Source organism: Herpailurus yagouaroundi, unplaced genomic scaffold (genome assembly GCF_014898765.1).
Source record: "Herpailurus yagouaroundi ecotype Mexico unplaced genomic scaffold, PumYag 142, whole genome shotgun sequence".
NCBI lineage: Eukaryota > Metazoa > Chordata > Mammalia > Carnivora > Felidae > Herpailurus > Herpailurus yagouaroundi.
The window spans coordinates 28,321,931-28,342,856 of record NW_024412397.1 but is presented as its reverse complement, the minus strand read 5'-3'; the positions used below and the strand labels follow the sequence as shown (position 1 = coordinate 28,342,856).

Sequence of the window (20,926 nt, the reverse complement as noted above, 5' to 3'; positions counted from 1 at the left end):
CGGTCCACCTGACCCGGAAGTACCGCCCCTCGTGTTCACCTCCGGACGCGAATCTGCCTTTTAGAGGAGGACTGGGGGTGGAGTTGCTTTTTTTAAATATTATTTTTAGATTTAAACTTAAAAATGAGTGATTAGACCTTTGCCAGCTTCGGTCCAGGCATTCGTCACACATTTATTTTGGCCTACTGAGTCGACCTTATGGTTGCCCCTGGCGACCATGTGGGTAGCGGAACCTGCTATGATGCGGCGCTCAGGCCCTGTTCCGACAGGGAGACGGTGTTGGCGTCACCCTGTACCTGGGGCGGCTGGTTTGAAGGTGACAGGAGGTTGAATGGGGGGGCGGGGGGGAGGAGTTCCGAGATTACAGCTATTAAAGCCTTGGTGCTGTAGCAACGGTAAACAATTATCACCCTGGGCTTGCCGAACTGGTGAATGCGAAGATCTCTGGCCCCACCCCCAGACCCTCTTAAAATCGATAATTTGGAGGAATCTTAATTTTTGACAGGCACCCACACCATTCTAGGTGATCCAGTACGCGCTCAGATTGGAAAATCGCAGTTCTTTTAGATTCTATCTAAATGAATACTGTATATTAGAACAATTTTTTAATGGTAACAAACACAATTCAAGAAGAGTGGTTGCCAATTCTACTGAGAGTGGACCAGAATCAGAAGTCCCACCACAGACTGGACCAGAAGTCAAGGTTTCCTCTACCAGCAACTAGTTTCATGACAGCAGGGACTATGCTTTTAAATTTGGAATGCAATGGAAATGAAGAAAAAACCTTTTCTATATCTACACATTAAGATTGGGGCAGGGGTGCCTAAGGGGCTCAGTGGGCTAAGCATCTGACTTTGGCTCAAGTGATGATCTCAGGTCATGATCTCATAGTTCGTGGGTTCTAGCCCGGTGTCAGGCTCCATGCTGACATCTGGGAGCCTGAAGCCTGCTTCAAATTTGTGTCTCCCTTTCTGCCCCTCCCCAGCTGGTGCTCTGTCTCTCTCTCAAAAATAAACACTAATTATTTATAATTATTTATAAAACACTAGATACATATAGATATATATAACATATATTACTATATTATATATTATATACATAATTTATAATATATATATAAATATGGGACAGAACTGGGGCTCCTGGGGTGCCCTGTCACTTAAGTGACTCAGTCCGTTGAGTGTCTGACTTTGGCTCAGGTCATGATCTCATGGTTAATGGAATCCAGCTCTGTGCTGACAGTGAGGAGCCTGCTTGGGAGTCTCTCCTCTCACTCTGCTCTAGCTTATTTGGACTTTCTCTATTTCTCTCTTTTTCAAAACAAACATAAAAAAAAAAAAAAAAGATTGGGGCAGAACTATCCCCATACATACACATACAGAATTTTTATTGAGATTTTTTGTGATATGTACAGAATTGGGGGGGTAAGATATGGGGTATTTTGTGATAGTAAAACTATTAATATTGCCTTCACTTGTAAGTGTTCTGAGAAGCATCTTTCAGCTTCATTTGCCAAATCCTGGATTACACCTAAAACCTTAATTTGGGTAGGGCATATGAATATCTGGGTTGAAAGGGTCATTTCCTAAAAGATGGCTTGTATTGGGGCGCCTGGGTGGCGCAGTCAGTTAAGCGTCCGACTTCAGCCAGGTCACGATCTCGCAGTCCGTGAGTTCGAGCCCCGCGTCAGGCTCTGGGCTGATGGCTCAGAGCCTGGAGCCTGTTTCCGATTCTGTGTCTCCCTCTCTCTCTGCCCCTCCCCCGTTCATGCTCTGTCTCTCTCTGTCCCAAAAATAAATAAACGTTGAAAAAAAAATTAAAAAAAAAAAAAAAGATGGCTTGTAAATGTATGGTCAGCAATCCCTTTCCCTAAAATTCTACTCTATTTTCAAGGTGAGCATCCTTCTCCTCATGGGTAATAGTAGGCTAACAGAAAAAAAAAAATGGTTTGTAAAAACAACAAAGTTGGAGGGTTATTTTGTGAAATTTGTAGTGATGAAAGTGGACAAAGGGCATAAAGATAACTTTTTCCCATTCAGGGGCTGTACCATCTTACCAGATATTTGGTTACTGAGCAGAGATATATTTGAGTAAAACAAAAAGAATAAACAAGCCATACAATATAGTATTCACTAGTTAATAAAATTCCTTTGAAAAGAAAGGTTTCGTCATTTTAAATATGCACATGACTTAGAAGAAAGATATTTAGTGATAAGACTACTCCACAATTTGGTCTTAAACCACATATATCAGGCAGTCGAGTACACGGTCTACCTTTCCTGGTGTAACAGTATATTACAGGAGGTTGCAGGCAACAGTGTGGTCTAACTAGCCTTCAAAGATAAACACTCAATCGGAACCAGAACATTATGGTCAGATTCTAGCTTCTACTACCTAATCTTGGTCAATTCATTTAATCCGTGTGTGTGTGTGTGTGTGTGTGTGTGTGTGTTTTAACATGAAAATAGGTAAAATTTGTTCATCTATTTTTACCAGCTACTTGTAAAAACGAAACTAAAGGCATGCCTGAGTGGCTCAGTTGGCTAAGTGTCTAACTTTGGCTCAGGTCATGATCTCATGGTTCATGGGTTTGAGCCCTGCATTGGACTCTTTGCTGACAGCTCAGAGCCTGGAGCCTGCTTCAGAATCTGTGTCTACCTTTTTCTCTGCCCCTCCCCTGCTCACGCTCTATCTCTCTTGAAATTAAATGAACATTAAGAAAGAAAATTTTAAAAAAAGAATTAAACTGAAATAAAACACATAGAAAACGATATATTGCTGTGTAAATATAGAGAACCTCTCTTCGTGTTAACTACAGGATGGAGAATTTTAGGGAAGGCAAGAAATGAATGGAAGAATGGCTGAGCAGCAGCAACAGTGTCAGAAGTTGGCTCCTGTCAACTGTTTTATTTTTTTTTAATTTTTTAAAATGTTTTTATTTATTTTTGAGACACAGAGAGAGAGCATAAGCAGGGGAGGGGCAGAGAGAGAGGAAAATCCAAAGCAGGCTCCAGGCTCTGAGCAGGGCTTTAACACACGGACTGTGAGATCATGACCTGAGCCGAAGTCGGACGCTTAACCGACTGAGTCACCCAGGCGCCCCGACTGTTTTATTTTTTTAAGCAAATTATGTTCCTTTTTAAAAAATAAATGTTATTTTGAAAGAGGATGAGATTGCATGAGTGGGGGAGGGACAGAGACAAAGAGGGGAAGAGAGGGGGTTGGGGGAGACAGAGAATCCCAAGCAGGCTCCATACTCAGTGCAGAGCCCAAGTGGGGGGTGGGGGGGGGGGGCTCCTCCCACCACCCCGGGATTATGACCTGAGCTAAAATCAAGAGTCTGAAGCTCAACCGACTGAGCCACACAGGCGCCCCAGCTGGCAACTGTTTTAAAATAGCCTCCAGCACAGATAGCTCTTTGGCAGTGAAAACTAAGGGATAAGATTAAGATTGCTTCGGCTCATATTGCTCAGGTAAAAATAAAACATTTAACTTAATGCACTCCGTGTGGAAGAAACAAATATCAGTTATCGAAAAAACAAGTTGCAGGTTTGTTTGTTTGTTTATTTAAAGACAAATGATTCAAGTCAGAAATAAAAATATAAGAAAGAAATAACAGGCTGGTTCTAGACAGGTGTACTTCTCACCTAGGAAATGATACCACGGAGAGCGGAGAGAGCGTAGAAGCAGCAAGTGAAGAGAGGGTCCGGTGCTGGAGTCTTCCACCAGCCTGGCCCAAGGACTCAGAGCCCCAGAGTCCTAGTAAAAAACCACAACTCCCAAAAACCCTTGGCCCAGAAGGGGCGGGACCAACGGTGTATGGGCGGGACCTTCCGAGCGAGCTCGGCACTTCTCTCGTGAGGAGCTTCTCGAGAAGTTGAGGGAACGGCGGCTATGGAAGCACAGGAAGAGAAAGAGGCGCAGGTGATGGGGCGGGAGCCGGGCTTTGCGGCCTCCTGGAAACGGCGTCTTTGGCGACACACTCCTCGCCCGCGCATCTCCTGGGCGCAGCATTTTTACTTTTGTTCTCCCCTTGCTCCGCGGATCGGTCTTTAGTCCGCCTTGGCGATCTGGGAGCCCGACTCCGCTTAGACCCCCACCCCTACCCCCCAGAAAGGGCGTTTCCCTTCCTTCCCCGGGCCTCTCCTTGCTGGGACTCGGGCTTGGACAGCGGTGGAAGAGCCCCCTGGTAGGAGATCCCTCTCAGCCGACTGGAGTGGGACTTCCAAATCCAAACCCACCTTACAGCCAAGCTTCCCCGTTCACCGCTGCTTCCTAGTAGGATTTTCACACCTGACCTGATTCCTCGGCCTGCATCCCAACTCTAGGTGCCTCCCAGAACAGCGGGGCTTTTGGTGTGTTGTTGGGGGCAACTCTTTTTTTTCAGACTTTTCACGTATAAGAAAGCTTGAACACCTTCATATTGAGCTTTAAAATTATCCGAGTGATGCACATTATTAGCGTATACAGCTTTGTAGCTTTAGGAAAATATAGATTGTTTTATGGTAATTTTTTTATTTGTGCTTGCTCACTTTTGTCTCCTGACGTCTAGTATCTATCTCCCTAAAGACAAATTATAATGTGAAATAAATAGAACATTTCTACAACACATTTTCTTTGCTTCTCATCACTTCTTTCGAATATTTGCTTCATGCTTTTACAATAAACAAGGTTTATAATCTTTGCTTTTCTTTTAATGGTTAGGTTGCTGCGTGGTTGAAAAAAATATTTGGAGATCACCCTATTCCGCAATATGAGGTGAATCCTCGGACCACGGAGATTTTACATCACCTTTCAGAACGCAACAGAGTCCGGGACAGGGATGTCTGCCTGGTAATAGAGGACTTGAAACAGAAAGCAAGCGAATATGAATCAGAAGGTGAGATTAGTAAGAGTTTTGAATGAGGTAATAACTCGAGATGACTACATTTTATGTATAACGCCAAAGTATACAAGCTTTAATTTAAGGTAGACTGCTTGTTAGTTTTGCTTCTTTATTTTACCCAGATTTGCCTCCCATTCTGTTACAGCAACTTAATAAGCAATAAATGTCATTATAATATAAATTCAATTGGTACTCTGATAGCACAACAGTAACCCCTAAAACATGAAGCTAAACGTAGCCTGACATACAAGATGCCTGTGGTTTTTCACTTACATATCTTTTTGATCTATTTCCCCGTCTCCATGATTTAGTTACAGTGAGCCATTGGGACATCTGAGGTGGCAGCCATGAACTATGAGACTTGTACAAGTCACACTATTAGTATGTGTGCTACACCTGTGTAGCTTGAAAGAGTGTATTTGGGAAACCTGTTGTTTTTATAATACTAACCACACATTAAAAAACAATTGATAAAAGTCTTTCTATGGGTCAGAATATACAAAAGAGGAAAGAATTGAGACTTGCAATTGCCCTGTATTTAACTAACTTACATGTGTGGCATGTGTTACATTCCATGTTTTGAGTGTAGTGCAATTTATATTGTAATTCTATGTGTGGGCTTTTTTCCTGCTTTCTTTTAAAAGTTAACATACAGCAAAATTGACTTTTTGTTTTGGTGTACTGCTTTTAGAATATATATTACATTTCTATGACCCAGCAGTACTTTGTATGCATATTATGTTATACATTGCTTTTTAAATCAGGAGAAAAAAATATGCATTTATACTCTTTATAATTCCCTGGCCACCTTTCCTGGTGTTCATTGTTGTTTTCGTGTGCATTTGAATTATTGTTTGGGGTCACTTGCTTTTAGCCTGCAGAACTTCCTTTAGTATTTCTTATAAGTCAAGACTGCTGGCAACCAATTCTCTCAGTTTTTGTCTATCTGGGAGTCTTTATTTGCATTCATTTTTGAAAGATAGTTTTGCTAGATGTAGGATTCTCTGTTGACAGATTTTCTTTTAGAACACTTTCCACTATGTTGTCCCATTGCTTTCTGGCCTCCACTGTTTCTGCCAAGAAGTCAACTGTTAATCTTATTGGGGTTTCCTTGTAAATAACAAGTCCTTTTTCTTTTGCTGTGAGAACAAGATTGTCTCAAGATTGTCTCCTTATCTTTTACTTCAACATTTTTACTTTGATATGTATGTTTGTGGAGCTCTCTGCATTTATCCTACTTGGATTTGTTGAGTTATTCCTTGAATGTGTAAATTACTGTTTTTCAATAAATATGGGAACTTTTCAGGCATTATTTCTTTGACTATTTTTTCTGCTTTTTCTCTTCTGTATGACCATTGTACATATGTTGGTGTGCCTAATGTTGTTCCTCATTTTTCTGAGGCTCTTTTATTTTTCACTTTAAAAAAAATTTTATTTTAGAGAGAGAGAGCACACAAGCAGGATAGAAGGGGAAAGAGAGAGAGAGAGAGCTCCATTGCTCAGCAAGGAGCCCAATGTGGGGCTCGATCCTACAACCCTGGGATCATGACCTGAGCTGGAATCAAGAGTTAGACACTCAACCAACCGAGCCACCCAAGTGTGCCCACTTTTTTCCTCTCTGTTCTTCAGCTTCCATAATCTCTTATCACTTTATCTTAAAGTTCACTTATTATTTATTCTGCTACTTCAAATCTATTGTTTGTTTTCTCTAGTGAACTTTTCATTTTAGTTATTGTACTCTTCAACTCTAGAATTTCCATTTATAATTTCTATCTCTTTTTGATAGTCTCTATCTGATACAACATTGTCCTTATACCTTTTGTTACTTCTTTAATCATGGTTTCCTTTAGTACTGTGAACATATTTATTATGGCTGTTTTGAAGTCTTTTTCTGACAAATCCAATATCTGGTCATTCTGACAGGCAGTTTCTTTTGCTTACATTTTACTATGGGTCATGCTTTGTCGTTTTGCATGCCTGTATATTTTTGTTGGAAACTGGACATTTTAGGTAATGTAGCAACTCTGAGTACTAGTCTCCCAACACCCCCAGCGCCCCAGAGCTTGTTTTCATTGTTGTTTTCTTATTTACTTAGTGACTGACTGCTTTTAATGAAGTCTATTTACCCCTGATGGTGTTAAGCCTCTGATGTTGCTCCTCAGGGAGGCACAGACTTAAGTATTCCCACAGTCACTCTGGGATGTCAGTGGTTTTGGGGACTGTCTTTCTCTCTTTCATAGACCACATCCAGGTGTAAAATTCTGGTAATTGACAGCTGATTATTGTTTTCAGCAATAATCAATTTATGATTTATTTATTGATAAATTTATCAATTTATGTGGGACATAAATTGTTCTACAAGCTAATTCAATCAAATTCTGGCACCCTTAAAGGAGTAGTTTTACAGGGCAGTGTTTGATATTTGTTGTGACCCAAGGATGGCCCCTCCTAGATGTCTTATTTTCTGGTTCTCCCATGTAAACTAACTAGCCCGCAGTTTGACTCTTCTCCCAAGTGCTTTTTACTATAACTTCCATTGTTTTCGAGAGTCTCCTTAGGCTTGGACTTCTCCAGGCTCTGTCGCAAATGAAATCAGTTCCTTTGGGAAGATACTGGGCATTATCTCTTCTATGGCTTGCTTCTTCCTCTGCACAAAATCTCTGAGCCAGCGATCTGGAGGTGAGGGTAGAGACAATAGCAAGGTTTTCTCCAAGTGACACCCCTAGTGTAGATGCTGAGTGCTGGGTGGACGGGGGAGTACAGCAGACTTAGGTCCTCTTGACTTGACTTTCCTGGTCTGAAATCACCACCTCATGAGCTGGTGCAAGGGCCCTCAGGACCCTGGTATTCTCAGCATGGTAGATGCTCACCCACGGTAGAGTTTGATACTAAGAACAGTGGCTGGGTGGGGGAGCCCACACCTCTCATCCACATTCATCTAGGACTTAGTATCAGCAACAGAGAGCTGGTGGCAGGATGAGAAACACTGAAGTCCTATTCCTCCTGGAAAGAAAGCCCTCTGGCTGGGAGCTGGAGGCAGAGGATCCCTGTGTTCTTGACTACAACAGTCTGGAGTGGAGTCTCTGCCTCCCTGAACTGGGAGAGAGAAGGAGAGAGTGGTTTTGGTTTACATATCACAAACTTACCTTCCTTACTGAATTGTCATAGATTTTCTTGACTAGATGTTTCTTCATTTGCTGTTTGTTCTTAGGACCATTCCCAGAGGCTTTAAATCATTGTGTTTTAGTTCTGGTTTTGTTTTTGTGTTTGTGTTTTTACATGGCTGGGTTTCTTTGTTTGTGTGTTTGTTTATAATTTTCACCACTTTCACTGGACAGCAGGTATGCAGAGCTCTTTGCACTGGTAGGCTGGAAGCCTTAACTCCTGGTCTATTGATTTTTTTTTTTAATATTTTATTTATTTATTTTTTTTTTAATTTTTTTTTCAACGTTTATTTATTTTTGAGACAGAGAGAGACAGCATGAACAGGGGAGGGGCAGAGAGAGAGGGAGACACAGAATCGGAAACAGGCTCCAGGCTCTGAGCCATCAGCCCAGAGCCTGACGCGGGGCTCGAACTCGCGGACCGCGAGATCGTGACCTGGCTGAAGTCGGACGCTTAACCGACTGCGCCACCCAGGCGCCCCTTAATATTTTATTTTTAAGTAATTTCTACACCCAACATGGGTCTCAGACTCACAACCCCAAGATTAAGAGTCACGTGTTCCATCAAGTAAGCCAGACAGGCACCCCTGGTCTCTTGATTTTTTGACAAGGGTAACAAGACAATTCAGTGCAGGAAAAAAATAGCCTTTTCAATGACCAGTGCTGGGCTAACTGGATATCCACATGTACAAGAATGAGGTTGGATCTTGCCTCATACCATATGTAAGAATTAACTCAAAATAAATGAAAAACCTAAATGTAAGAGCTAAACCTAAAACTCTGAAGACCACTTTGGTGTATATCTTTATGACCTTGAATTTGGCAATGGTTTCGTAGCTATGAGTCCCTAAACACAAACAACAAAAGAAAGAGTAGATAAATGGTACGTCATCAAAATTAAAACTTTTGTTCTCAAAGGACACCGTCAAATAAGTGAAGAAAACAACCTACAGAATGGGAGAAAACATTTGTAAATCATATCTGATAAGGGACCTGTATTTACAACATATAAAGAACTCTTACAACTCAGTAATAAAAAGACATATTACCCAATTAAAAATGGGAAAGGGATGTGAATATACGTCTCTCCCAAGAAAATATAAAAATGACCATTAAGCCAGCATTATTAGCCATCAGGGAAATGCAAATGAAAACCACAATTCCTTTTCACACCTATAAGGAGGGCTATAATCAAAAATAAAAATATTCGGGTCTTGAGTAACCATTTATTAAGTTCTGTGAATGACCACTATGCAAAAAAAAAAAAAAAGACAAATAAACAACTGTTGGTAAAACAAACAAACAAAAACTTGTTGGTCAAGATACGGAGAAATTGAAATCCTCATACACTTCTGGTGGGAATGTAAAATCATACCGTCCCTTTGGAAAACAGTCTGGCAATTCCTCAAATGGTTAAAACATAGTTACCATATGACCACCAGTTCCACTTCTAGGTATATACCCAAATATGAAATGAGAAAAGACAGAATGTAGATTAGTGGTTGCTAGGGCTTCATGGGTTGGGGAATTGGAATATGATGACTAAGAAATGGTGGGGTTTCTTTTTGGGGCAATGAAAATGTTCTAAAATTGATTGTATTGATGGGTATACAACTCTGTGAATATACTAAAAGCTATTGAGTTGTATACTTTGGGTGAGTGGATTATATGGTATATGATAAGTTGTCATTAAAGCTGTTAAAAATTAAAGTAAAACAAACATCTTAGTCACCATAGAACTCTTATATCTTTTCAGCCAAGCACCTTCAAGACCTTCTTATGGAAAGTGTGAATTTTTCCCCTGCCAATCTGTCTGGCGCTGGTTCTAGGTACCTGAATGCTTTGGTTGACACTGCAGTGGCCCTTGAAACAAAGGATTCCTCACTAGCTAGGTAATTCTTGTGACAGTTTTCATTTCTGTAATCATACGTACTGTAAGGTCTCAACTAAGGGCTTTTTGTTTCACTGGGTAATTCTATATAGGAAATTAACAATAAATCCCAAAACACTGAATTTGCTTAATTCCTTCTTATCATTGCTAGTAAATGTATGTATTTAATTCAGATAAACCTGACATTGTTTAAATTTTAGTGTTTTCTTCTTTCAGGATTAGGTTTGTGAAGGTTGCTTCTCACATTTGTTTGGAAAGAAATTAGGTAACACATTATTCCCCGTAAACAGTAAGAAAAGCAGTAGCCTAAATTATCTTATTCAGGGGCGCCTGGGTGGCTCAGTCGGTTAAGCGGCCGACTTCAGCTCAGGTCATGATCTCGTGGTCCGTGAGTTCGAGCCCCGTGTCGGGCTCTGTAGAGTAGATTACGGACCTTTATTCTTTGTGACAGGTATTCCACTTATGTAATGACATTATTCTTTCTAGCAACCCTAAGAGGAAACTAAAGCTCAGGAGAGGTGTATTAAATAACTTCTCCAAGCTGGTAAATGGCAGATTTGGGATTCAAACCCAGCCTGACCCCCAAGTCCATGTGATTACCGTTGGTGGCCATATCTCAGCTAGGACTACCACTATAACTTACAATCAGAGAACTGTATAGCTATTCTACTTAATTGCCCATATAAAACTTGGAATTTATATATATTCTCAGGAAGTAGTGTTTCAGGTATAAGAACATAAGAAACCTAAACTTGAATTCAGTCAATTCAGCAGACACCAAATACCAGTTATATGCTAGGCATATAGCTATGTATACGTACAGGCAGAGGAAGCAGAGATGAATAGGATAGTAATTGGCAGCAAGGACTGTCTCTGCTCACAGTCAAATAGGGGAGATGGGTATGTAAAACTATAGCATAGAGTGACACCTTTAACAGTATAAGAATGTACAACCTGTTGATTAGTACAGAGAAAGGGGTAGTGAGTTCCAGAACGGGAGTGAATCTTATTTGAATTTTAAAAGACGAATTGAAATTTACCTGAAGAAGAGCTTTCCAGGAAATGGGAACAGCATATAAATACAGAGAGGAGCGCCTGGATGGCTCAGTCAGTTGAGCGTCTGACTTCAGCTCAGGTCATGATCTCACAGTTCATGAGCTTGAGCCCCATGTCAGGCTTTGTGCTGACAGCGTCGAGCAGGCTTTGGATTTTCTCTCTCTCTCTCTCTCTCTGTCTCTCTCTCTGTCTCTGTCTCTCTGCGCCCCTCCCCCACTCGCATGTACGCACACTCAAAAATGAATAAATGTTAAAATTTTTTTTAATTATTAAAAAAATGCGTAGAGCATGATTATAGAAGAATCCACATTAAGACAAAATCATTGTTAGAAATGAGGAATAATTATCATTATTGTCCTTAATGTCCATTTATGTGACCAGATCCTTTTTTTAGTTTTATCCCCGCAGTGAATGATTTGACGTCTGATCTTTTCCGTACCAAATCCAAAAATGAAGAAATCAAGCTTGAATTGGCGAAACTTGAAAAAAATCTAACTGCAACTTTAGTGTTGGAAAAATGTCTACGAGAGTAAGTAACTGAGTTGAAAGTGGTGATGATGTTTGTTATACAGGCAGTAACAGGACAGTGTCAGATTTAGTTTTGACAGTAGACGGGATTTAAAACAACACATTAGAAACTGGAGTCCATACATGGTTTTCTAAGTAAAAAATGACTTGGGTGGAAGTAGGGATTGGGTACAGACTTCCACCTTTTACTTCATACTTTTTCTTACCATTTTTTCTCTTTTATAAATAGCCTGGGGTTTGGGGCGCCTGGGTGGCTCAGTCATTTAAGTGTCCATCTTCAGCTCAGGTCACAATCTCACGGTTTGTGAGTTCGAGCCCCACATTGGGCTCTGTGCTGACAGCTTGGAGCCTGGAGCCTGCTTCAGAGTCTGTGTTTCCCTCTCTCTCTCTGCCCCTCCCCCTCTCACACTCTGTCTGTCTGTCTCTCTCTCAAAAATAAATAAACATGAAAGAAAAAAATTAAAAATAATTAAATAGCCTGGGTTTTATAATTTTGATAATGTATGTGAATTTTTCTTTTTAACTTATAAGCCATGGTGCAACCTAAAGTCACATTATATTTGGTTGCCCCAGAGATTAGATGCTATAGATCAGGAGTGTGGATATGCACAAGTAATTTGGTGGTGTGTAAATTTATTTAACAAATATTAAGTATGTATATGCAAGGCACTGTATCATGTCACATTTAGGAAAGAAGGCTTTGAGACTTCCATAATTCAAATTGCTTTAGGATATATTAAATCACTTTTTTAAATAGCAGGTTCACTTTCTCCAAGAATAATTGACATAGATTAATCTTAAAATTACTTAGTATTCCATGAGAAAAATCCCAGGTGGCAACATGGAGTGGAGAATGACCTGGGAGAATACACCGTAGCTAGTCTGGGATATAAAATCTATGGTAGAAAGTAGCAAGTATGTTGTCTACTTTTGGCTAATCCAGAGTATTTTTTTAATAATAATTCCACTGAGGAGAAGAAAATGTTTTCAACTCTACTTTTTTTTCAATATATGAAGTTTATTGTCAAATTGGTTTCCATACAACACCCAGTGCTCATCCCAAAAGGTGCCCTCCTCAATACCCATCACCCACCCTCCCCTCCCTCCCACCCCCCATCAACCCTCAGTTTGTTCTCAGTTTTTAAGAGTCTGTTATGCTTTGGCTCTCTTCCACTCTAACCTCTTTTTATTTTTTTTCCTTCCCCTCCCCCATGGGTTCAACTCTACTTTTTAAAGGGATCTAAAGAAGGCAGAGTTGCATCTGTCTACGGAAAGGGCGAAGGTTGACCATCGTCTTCAGAACATGGATTTCCTAAAAGCAAAGTCGGAGGAGTTCAGATTTGGAATCAAAGCTGCAGAGGTTTGTACAAAGGACTGAATATATTTAGTTCTTTTCAGACTTCTTGTCGACCTTCATCCTCACAACTAGACATATGCTTACCTTTTTACAGATAAGGGAACTATAGAGAAGATAGGTCACTTACCCAAGGTCACGTAGCTGCTTAGCAGTGGATCCAGATTCAAACACAGGCAGCCAGGCCCCAAAGCCCGGGGGCCCCAACTCTTAGCGCTGAACCCACCTTGTCACAAATCTGTGACTGTTTGAAATGACCCACATGCAGCATAGAACTGCTTAGATGCATGTGGTCTTTCATCTATGATTTGTAGCTTCTCTTTACTGTGTTATATGATGAAAATATGTCACGATGGTCACTTTGAAAATACTTTTTTTCACTAAACTCCCTTTTTTGTAATTATAGGAGCAACTTTCCACCAGAGGCATGGATGCTTCTCTGTCTCACCAGTCCCTCGTAGCGCTCTCAGAGGTGAACCTATTTTAACCCAATTTAGCTTTCTTTAGAATCTTAGCACACAATCTGCCTTTTCATTTGCTTCTTTTTAGAGAGCTTAATTCACTATTGACCTGTTTTTCTTTACCTCTGTACTTTATGTTCACTAGTATTTATACCTTTATTACGTGGTTAGCTGTATCTATCCTCACATTTGTTTGGTTTCCTTTATTTACTACTATATGCCAGAAACTCTTTGCTAGAGTCCGTTATGTATTATTGATTTATTTATAAAATACATTTATTGAGGGATTATGTGCTAAGCATGTAGGTCCTCTTCTTCTCTTTCCATGTACAGTAAAAATGCAGGCCCCAAAACTCATATAGGATGCAATTCTAGGTTTTTAGGTTGTGTAAGTGTTTCATGTATTTTGATAGGAAGAGGGAGAAAGAGGGGGCTTTGTTTTATTTTATTATTACTTATTTATTCTTAAGATTTTTTTATACTTTGATTTGGGAATCTAAAGTTGACAATTCATAAGTATGTATTTGAGATTCTAATTGTTCCCTTACATTCTGATTCTTCTTGATCACATTATTCTGTCTTCCTAGACAGCATATTTAGATCCTAGTCTTTTTTTTTTTAAGATTTTATTTCTTTTTCATTTCTTTTTAATTTTTAAAATACTTATTTTGAGAGAGAGAGCAAGAGAGCAGGGGAGGGGCAGAAAAAGAAAGAGAGAAAGAATCCCAAGCAGGCTCCATGCTGTCAGCACAGAACCTGACATGGGCTTTGAACTCAGGAACCGTGAGATCATAATCTGAGCCAAAATCAAGAGTCAGGCGCTTAACCAATTAAGCCACCCAGGTGCCCCTTTAAACATTTTAAGTCATCTCTACACCCATTGTAGGTTTCAAACTTAAACCCTGAGATCAGTAGTTGCATGCTTTACCAACAGAGCCAGCAGGTGCCCCATTTAGATCTAATTCTTAATAAATGGGAGTATAACTTTTCTATTTTAAGCATCTAATAAGGATTGTTTCCATTGGAAGTGAGTTTGTTATTCCTATATCTTTGAACCTCATTTAACACATTGATACAATTTGATATATTATTTTAAATATCTTAATGTTAACATTTATAATGTTTTATTTCAGAAATGAGCAATATTTAGTTGCGTTATGAATATCTCTATCACTCTGTGACTCTTGGATTTTTTTCCACCCCCAGAAATTGGCAGAACTAAAACGACAGACAATACCTTTGAAGAAAAAATTGGAGTCCTATTTAGATTTAATGCCGGTAATTATTTTTATGAATTAAAGTCATCGCCAACTTTCCCCGGGGGTACTAACTGATCATGAAAATACTGGGTTCATGTTTAAGGCTTTCAAGTCTCCGCTGAGTTTCAGTGTTGTGTGTGCACTGGATACACTCTGTAAGGTGTTTTGCCTTTTGAAAAAGATTGTTGCACTTTTTCTCCTTGAGTCCTAGTTGAAGCAACATAATCTTTCCTTGTTTTATTTTTCTTTAAAAGAATCCGTCGCTTGCTCAGGTGAAAATTGAAGAAGCAAAGCGGGAACTAGTAAGTAGTTCCAGTTTTTTTCCTTCCTATTTTTTAAAAATAAAGGAAAAAACACTGATATGGCTACAGCTCCCTCCACCCTTCTTTCCTTCCTATTCCAAGGTAAACCACGGTCTCAAAGCTGTTGTGTGTCATTACCATGCGTTTTTTAATACTTTTTTGGATATGTGTATGTGTTTCTTTGCATAAAAAATACATAGTGACCTTTTATGTCTTTTACATTTTCGCATAGATTTTCCTAATTGGAAAAGGGGGATTGCAAGACAGAATATTCTTTTTTTTTTTTTTAAGTTTATTTGTTTATTTTGAGAGAGAGAGATAGAGCAAGCAGGGGAGGGGCAGAAAGAGGTTGAGAGAGAATCCCAAGCAGGCTCTGTGCTAACAGCAACCCGGGGCTCGATCTCACAAACCGTGAGTTTGTGACCCAAGCTTAAATCAAGACTCGGATGTTTAACCAGTTAGGCCACCCAGGTGTCCCAAAACAGAATATTCTAAGCAAATGAATTAGCAAAGGTGTGTGAGCTAGAAAACGGAGGACTTTTCCAAGCTTTGACAAGTGATGCGGCCCAGCTGTTTAGGGGTATGCAGTGGACAACAGGACTAAAGAAGGTCAATTGGTTTATGATATAAAGGACCTTAAATATAAAGGGAGTTGAACTTGGAGGCTGTATGGGACCACTGAACATTGCTGTGTGTTTCTTAACTTTCTAAGCTAAAGAGAAATGAAATGTGATCAGAGCTATGCTTTTTGATTAGGCCAGTTTTTAGGAAGATTATTCTGGAATCAGTATATAGGGTGGATTAGAAGAAGGAGAAAGAAAACTGCAGAAACGGTTGGTGTATTTAGACCAGGTGAGAAGTAATGAGAAAGTGTCAACGAGAGAAGAAAAAGGTGACGTGAGAGATGTTGAGGAAATGCATTGGTCAAGCAGCAGAGGTCAGAAAAATGTGTTCGTGTGTCTTTATACTGATACACTGATTCATCTCTCTAAAGGGTTTTTCCCCCTTGAGATGTTAACTAGAATCAGGGGTCTGAAAACTTTTAGGGTGTGGGAAAGAGGGGGGCAAGGTAAAAGCAAGGAATGTCTAAACACATATTTAATATTTATAATGGTATTTTTAAAAATTTCTGTTTTAATGTTTTTCTTTTTTGCTTCCCTTATTTTAAATAACACTAGAAGTTAGAGGACCTGTTTTATGTCCTTATTTATAGAATTTATGGTGGTTCTTTCTTCCTTTAGGATACCATTGAAGCTGAGCTTACAAAGAAAGTAGATATGATGGAACTGTGACCAGAGTCCAGTAAGCTTCATCGTCCCTAACAAAGTAAATTGAATAGGACTTGAAAGAATTGTTTCCTCTCCTATGCCTTAACAATTTAACACCTGTATAATAATGTCCCTGTTGATGGAACAGTGGTTTCTGGTTGTGTATTGCATTTCTGTGCCCAAATACACAGTTTTCATATTACAAACTGTTTTTCTATGTTGCTGACAGTTAAGTGTCCCTCAGTGGGTCTCTTTGGTGAACATTATGACAGTTGTCATGCAGTCACTTGTGAGGCCAACTAAGTGAAGAGTTCTGTAACTCAACTTACGTTTCTCCCCAGCCCTCCCTCTAGGGTTTTGCTGCCTTCCTTCTGATCAATCACCTGCCTACCTCCAGATGTTAATATATGCAGGAATTTAGTTGAAAGAGATGACCTTTTAAATCAGTAGTAGAGAGACAGATAATTCAACCCATGGTGCTATATCCTTATTTCATGCCTTATGTCAGGATAATCCCAAGGATCAAAGATTTAAATGTTAAAAAAAAAAAAAAAAAGACAGTAAGAGAAACCAGGGAAAAGCTTTAATGTTTTGACTTTTAAATAATCATAGGGGCGCCTGGGTGGCGCAGTCGGTTAAGCGTCCGACTTCAGCCAGGTCACGATCTCGCGGTCCGTGAGTTCGAGCCCCGCGTCAGGCTCTGGGCTGATGGCTCAGAGCTTGGAGCCTGTTTCCGATTCTGTGTCTCCCTCTCTCTCTGCCCCTCCCCCATTCATGCTCTGTCTCTCTCTGTCCCAAAAATTTATTTCAATAACAGAGGACCCAAATCCAGGAGCCATAAATGAAATGATAGAATTATTTGAAAATTTGGATTAAAAAATTCCTACATGGCAAGATCTTTTATAAGTAAAATCAAAGGCCGTTACAACCGTGGTATAGGGAAAAAGAAGGAGAAAGTTTTCATTGTGTTCCTTTTTGTACTTTGAAAAATTTTGTACCATGTGATTAAGAAGCAACAAGTTTAATTAAATTTATTTTATTTATTTATTTTTAAAGTATGATCCTCTGTCATGGCTTTTTTTTTCTTTTAATATTTATTCATTTTTTGAGAGAAAAAAAGAGAGCACAAGTAGGGGAGCGGCAGAGAGGGAGGGAGTCACAGAATCCAAAGCAGGCTCCAGGCTCTGAGCTGTCAGCACAGAGCCCGATGCAGAGCTTGAACCCACAAACTGAGAGATCATGACCTGAGCTGAAGTCAACCACTCAACCAACTGAGCCACCCAGGCACCCCAGCAACCAGTTTAATTTTTAAAAAAGAGGAAAATGAAACGAGGGGTTTTGTTTTTGCAATCAGTTCTTTTTTTAATGTTTATTAATTTGTGAGAGACAGAGACACAGCATGATTGGGGGAGGGTTAGAGAGAGAGGGAGACATAAAATCTGAAACAAGCTCCCTGGTCTGAGTTGTCAGCACAGAGCCCGATGCAGGGCTCAAACTCACAAGCCGTGAGATCATGACCTGAACTGAAGTCAGATGCTTAACCAATTGAGCCACCCAGACACCTGCAATCAGTTTTTTTAAAGGTTACCTAAATGACCTTAAAAATTTCCCACTCCTTTCCCACAAATATGTGGAAATATAATATACAAAAGACATTTGTATCTCCTTTTTTGAAAACTGTCCATATCATTTAGCCATGTAGGTATAGTGATTTTGTCTTTATCTTAACAATTTATAAGAGCCCCTTGTATATTAGCTAAATTAATCTTTTGTGATTTGCACTGTAAATATTTTTCCCAAGTTTGTCATTTTTCTTTTGACTTCATTCCAGTGTTTTTGGTAAGGCAGCTTGAATTGATTGTGGAAATGACCACAGTAATTCTTCTGTCCCTGGGCACTCACCCGTTGTGTGGTGACTTTGCTACTTCTCCCGTCCAGAGATGAAGTCTGTATCTCTACCTCTTGGCTTGGCCTTGTGATTTGTTTTAGACAATGAGACAATAGCGAATGTGACAGAAGCAGGGGATTAAAAGCTGTGTATTGGAGCTTGCCCTCTCTTATGGCTCTGGAATTCTGAAACCACTACGTAAAGCAGCTTGAACTGTTGGCAGATGAGAAGCTACATGGAGCAGAAACAAGTGATTCCAGCCGAGCCTTGCCCCCACCCAAGACAAGCAGGCTGCCAACTGCCAGCCATATGAATGAGGCCTTCTTAGACTGTCCGGCCCCCGTCAAGCCACCAGCAGGCAGCAGAGATCAACCAACCTGGCCTGGGCCAGAAGCCCACAAAGTCAACCTATAGTATCATGAGAAATAATAAATGATTGTTATATGAAGCTTATTTTGAGTTTTGGGCTGATTGTTAGCTGCGGTAGCTAATTGATAAAAGTAGCTTGTGAAATTAATGTTCAAAGTAAAAGGAGAGCAAACATATACACTGTAAGAATTAAAGAAACTTAGGACCAGCATAATTTTATAAAAACAGTAATTATATTATTATTTTTATTTTAGTTTGTTAATGTTTACTTTTGAGAGAGAGAGAGAGAGAGAGCACGAGTGGGGGAGGGACAGAGAGAGAGGGAGGCACAGCATCCGAAGCAGGCTCTGAGCTGTCAGCACAGAGCCCAATGCGGGGCTTAAACTCACAAACCGGGAGATCATGATCTGAGCCGAAGTCGGATGCTTAACCGACTGAGCCACTCAGGTGCCCCTAATTTTTTTGTTAATGTTTATTTATTTTTGAGAGAGAAAGAGCGTGAGCAGGAGAGGGACAGAGAGAGAGGGAGACACACAATCTGAAGCAGGCTCCAGGCTCTGAGCTGTTAGCACAGAGCCCAACTGTGGGGCTCAAACTCATGAACTGTGAGATCATGACCTGAGCTGAAGAACAGGGAGAAAGAAATTAGCAAGGATACAGAGTATTTAAACAACACAATTTACAAACTTGATCCAATGGACATATAAAGAATCCTATACCTACCTGCCATGGGATACACGTTCTTTTTAGGTGTATCCAGAACATTTCAATAGTTGTCCAGGGGCTCCTGTCTGGCTGAGTTGGTAGAGCATGTGACTCCTGATCTCAGAGTCATGAGTTCAAGCTTGGGAGATTGGGCATGGAGCTTACCTTAAAAAAAAAAAAAAAAAAAATTGTCCCAAGAGTGGGCAGTAAAGGAAGTCTCAACCACTACAAAAGCACAGAAACCCCATGCAGCATGTTCTCTCATCACAATGCAATTAGATAAAAAAAATAACCAAAAAGTTCTATGTTTGGAATTTAAGAAAAACATTCTAAATAACCTATGCATCAAATAATAATATGAATTAGAAAATATTTTGAACCAAACAGTAATTAAAACTCTGAAGGTCAAAACGTAGATTTCTGCTTTTGGCCCAGGTGGAGAAGAGTGATCAGACTGACCGCCTTGATTTACACAGAAAAACAAAAATTAAGAAACAATAGTCTTCAGATACTGAATAACAAAGAAGCACAGGACATTCATTGATAAGAGAAAAAAATTAGGTGAGTCCTATGATTGCCCCAGCTTACTACATGGAAATAGCTAAAACTGGCTAACTTTTGTGTTTCGGGGCTCCTGGGTGGCTCAGTCGACTGAATGTCCGATTTTTGATTTTGGTTCAGGTCATGATCCCAGGGTCAAGGGATCAAGCCCCATGTCAGGCTCCAGGCTGAGTCTAGAGCCTGCTTAAGATTTTCTCTTTCCCTGGTGGGGGTGGGGGTGGGGGGGTGGGAAACAGGTGATGGGCATTGAGGAGGGTGCTTGTTGGGATAAGCACTGGGTGTTGTATATAAGTGACGAATCATGGGAATCTACCCCCCGAAACCAAGAGCACACTGTATACACTGTATGTTAGCCAACTTGACAATAAATTGTATTTAGAAGAAAAAAAAAATAAACAGGTGAATCTGAAAAGAAAAAACAAAAGTTACATGTATAATTACAATTTTGTGAAAACATCTGTGGCTTACCTTTTTATCAAGACTACAGAATGTAATAAACTCTCAGTGTATTTTATATAAGAACTTATGTTACAAGAAGATGATGAAGAAAAAAAACACAAGATGATGAGGGTCTAAAAAAAAATAGATTCCCTCTTTCCCTCTGCCTCTGCCTCTCGCTGCCACTAATGCTCTCTCTCCCCCTCTCTATCTAAAATAAAATAATAAACTAAAAATATTGGATCTTCAAAAAAATTTTTTGTCTTTCAAAAGATACCATTAAGAAAGTAAATATGGGTGTTTGGCTGGCTCAGTGGGTGGAGCATGCGACTCTTGATATCAGGGTTGTAAGTTTCAGCCCATGTTGGGTGTAGAGATTACTTAAAATTTTTTTTTTTAAGTGACTAGACAATCTGCAGAATGGGGGGAAATACTTGCACATCCCATATCTGATAAGGTACTTGTATCCAGAATCTGTAAAAACTTACAACTCAATAATAAAAGGCGGGATGCCTGGGTGACTTGGTCGGTTGGGCATCTGACTCTTGACTTCAGCTCAGGTCATGATCTCACAGTTCGTGGGATAGAGCCCCTCGTTGGGCTCTGCCCTGACAATGCAGAGCCTAGTTGAGATTTTCTCTCTCTCCCTCACTCTCCGCCACTCCCCCATGCTTCCCCTCTCTCTCTCTCTCTCTCTTTCTCTTTCACAATAAATAAATTGACTTAAAAAATAATAATAAAGGGCAAAAAAATCCAATTAAAAAAATGGGTAAGGTATTTGAATAGACATGTCTCCA

General features: G+C 39.9%; 1 protein-coding gene across 4 annotated transcripts; it reads left to right on the top strand.

Moving 5' to 3' along the window:
• The first annotated feature begins 71 nt into the window (after positions 1-71).
• On the top strand, positions 72-19,615 carry HAUS1 (HAUS augmin like complex subunit 1). 4 transcript variants are annotated; one of them, XM_040478928.1, is made up of 10 exons: positions 72-316; positions 4,705-4,879; positions 9,806-9,941; positions 11,391-11,525; positions 12,761-12,884; positions 13,285-13,350; positions 14,546-14,617; positions 14,853-14,900; positions 16,142-16,226; positions 19,566-19,615. In XM_040478928.1, exons 1-9 carry the CDS (start codon positions 218-220, stop codon positions 16,190-16,192), a joined length of 906 nt encoding a protein of 301 aa, XP_040334862.1. In that variant the 5' UTR covers positions 72-217; the 3' UTR covers positions 16,193-16,226; positions 19,566-19,615. The 4 variants fall into 4 exon arrangements, with proteins under 4 accessions (XP_040334862.1, XP_040334863.1, XP_040334861.1 ...); XM_040478929.1 differs by lacking the exon at positions 19,566-19,615 and adding an exon at positions 18,280-18,509; XM_040478927.1 differs by lacking the exon at positions 19,566-19,615 and adding an exon at positions 18,158-18,509.
• The last annotated feature ends 1,311 nt before the right edge of the window (positions 19,616-20,926 follow it).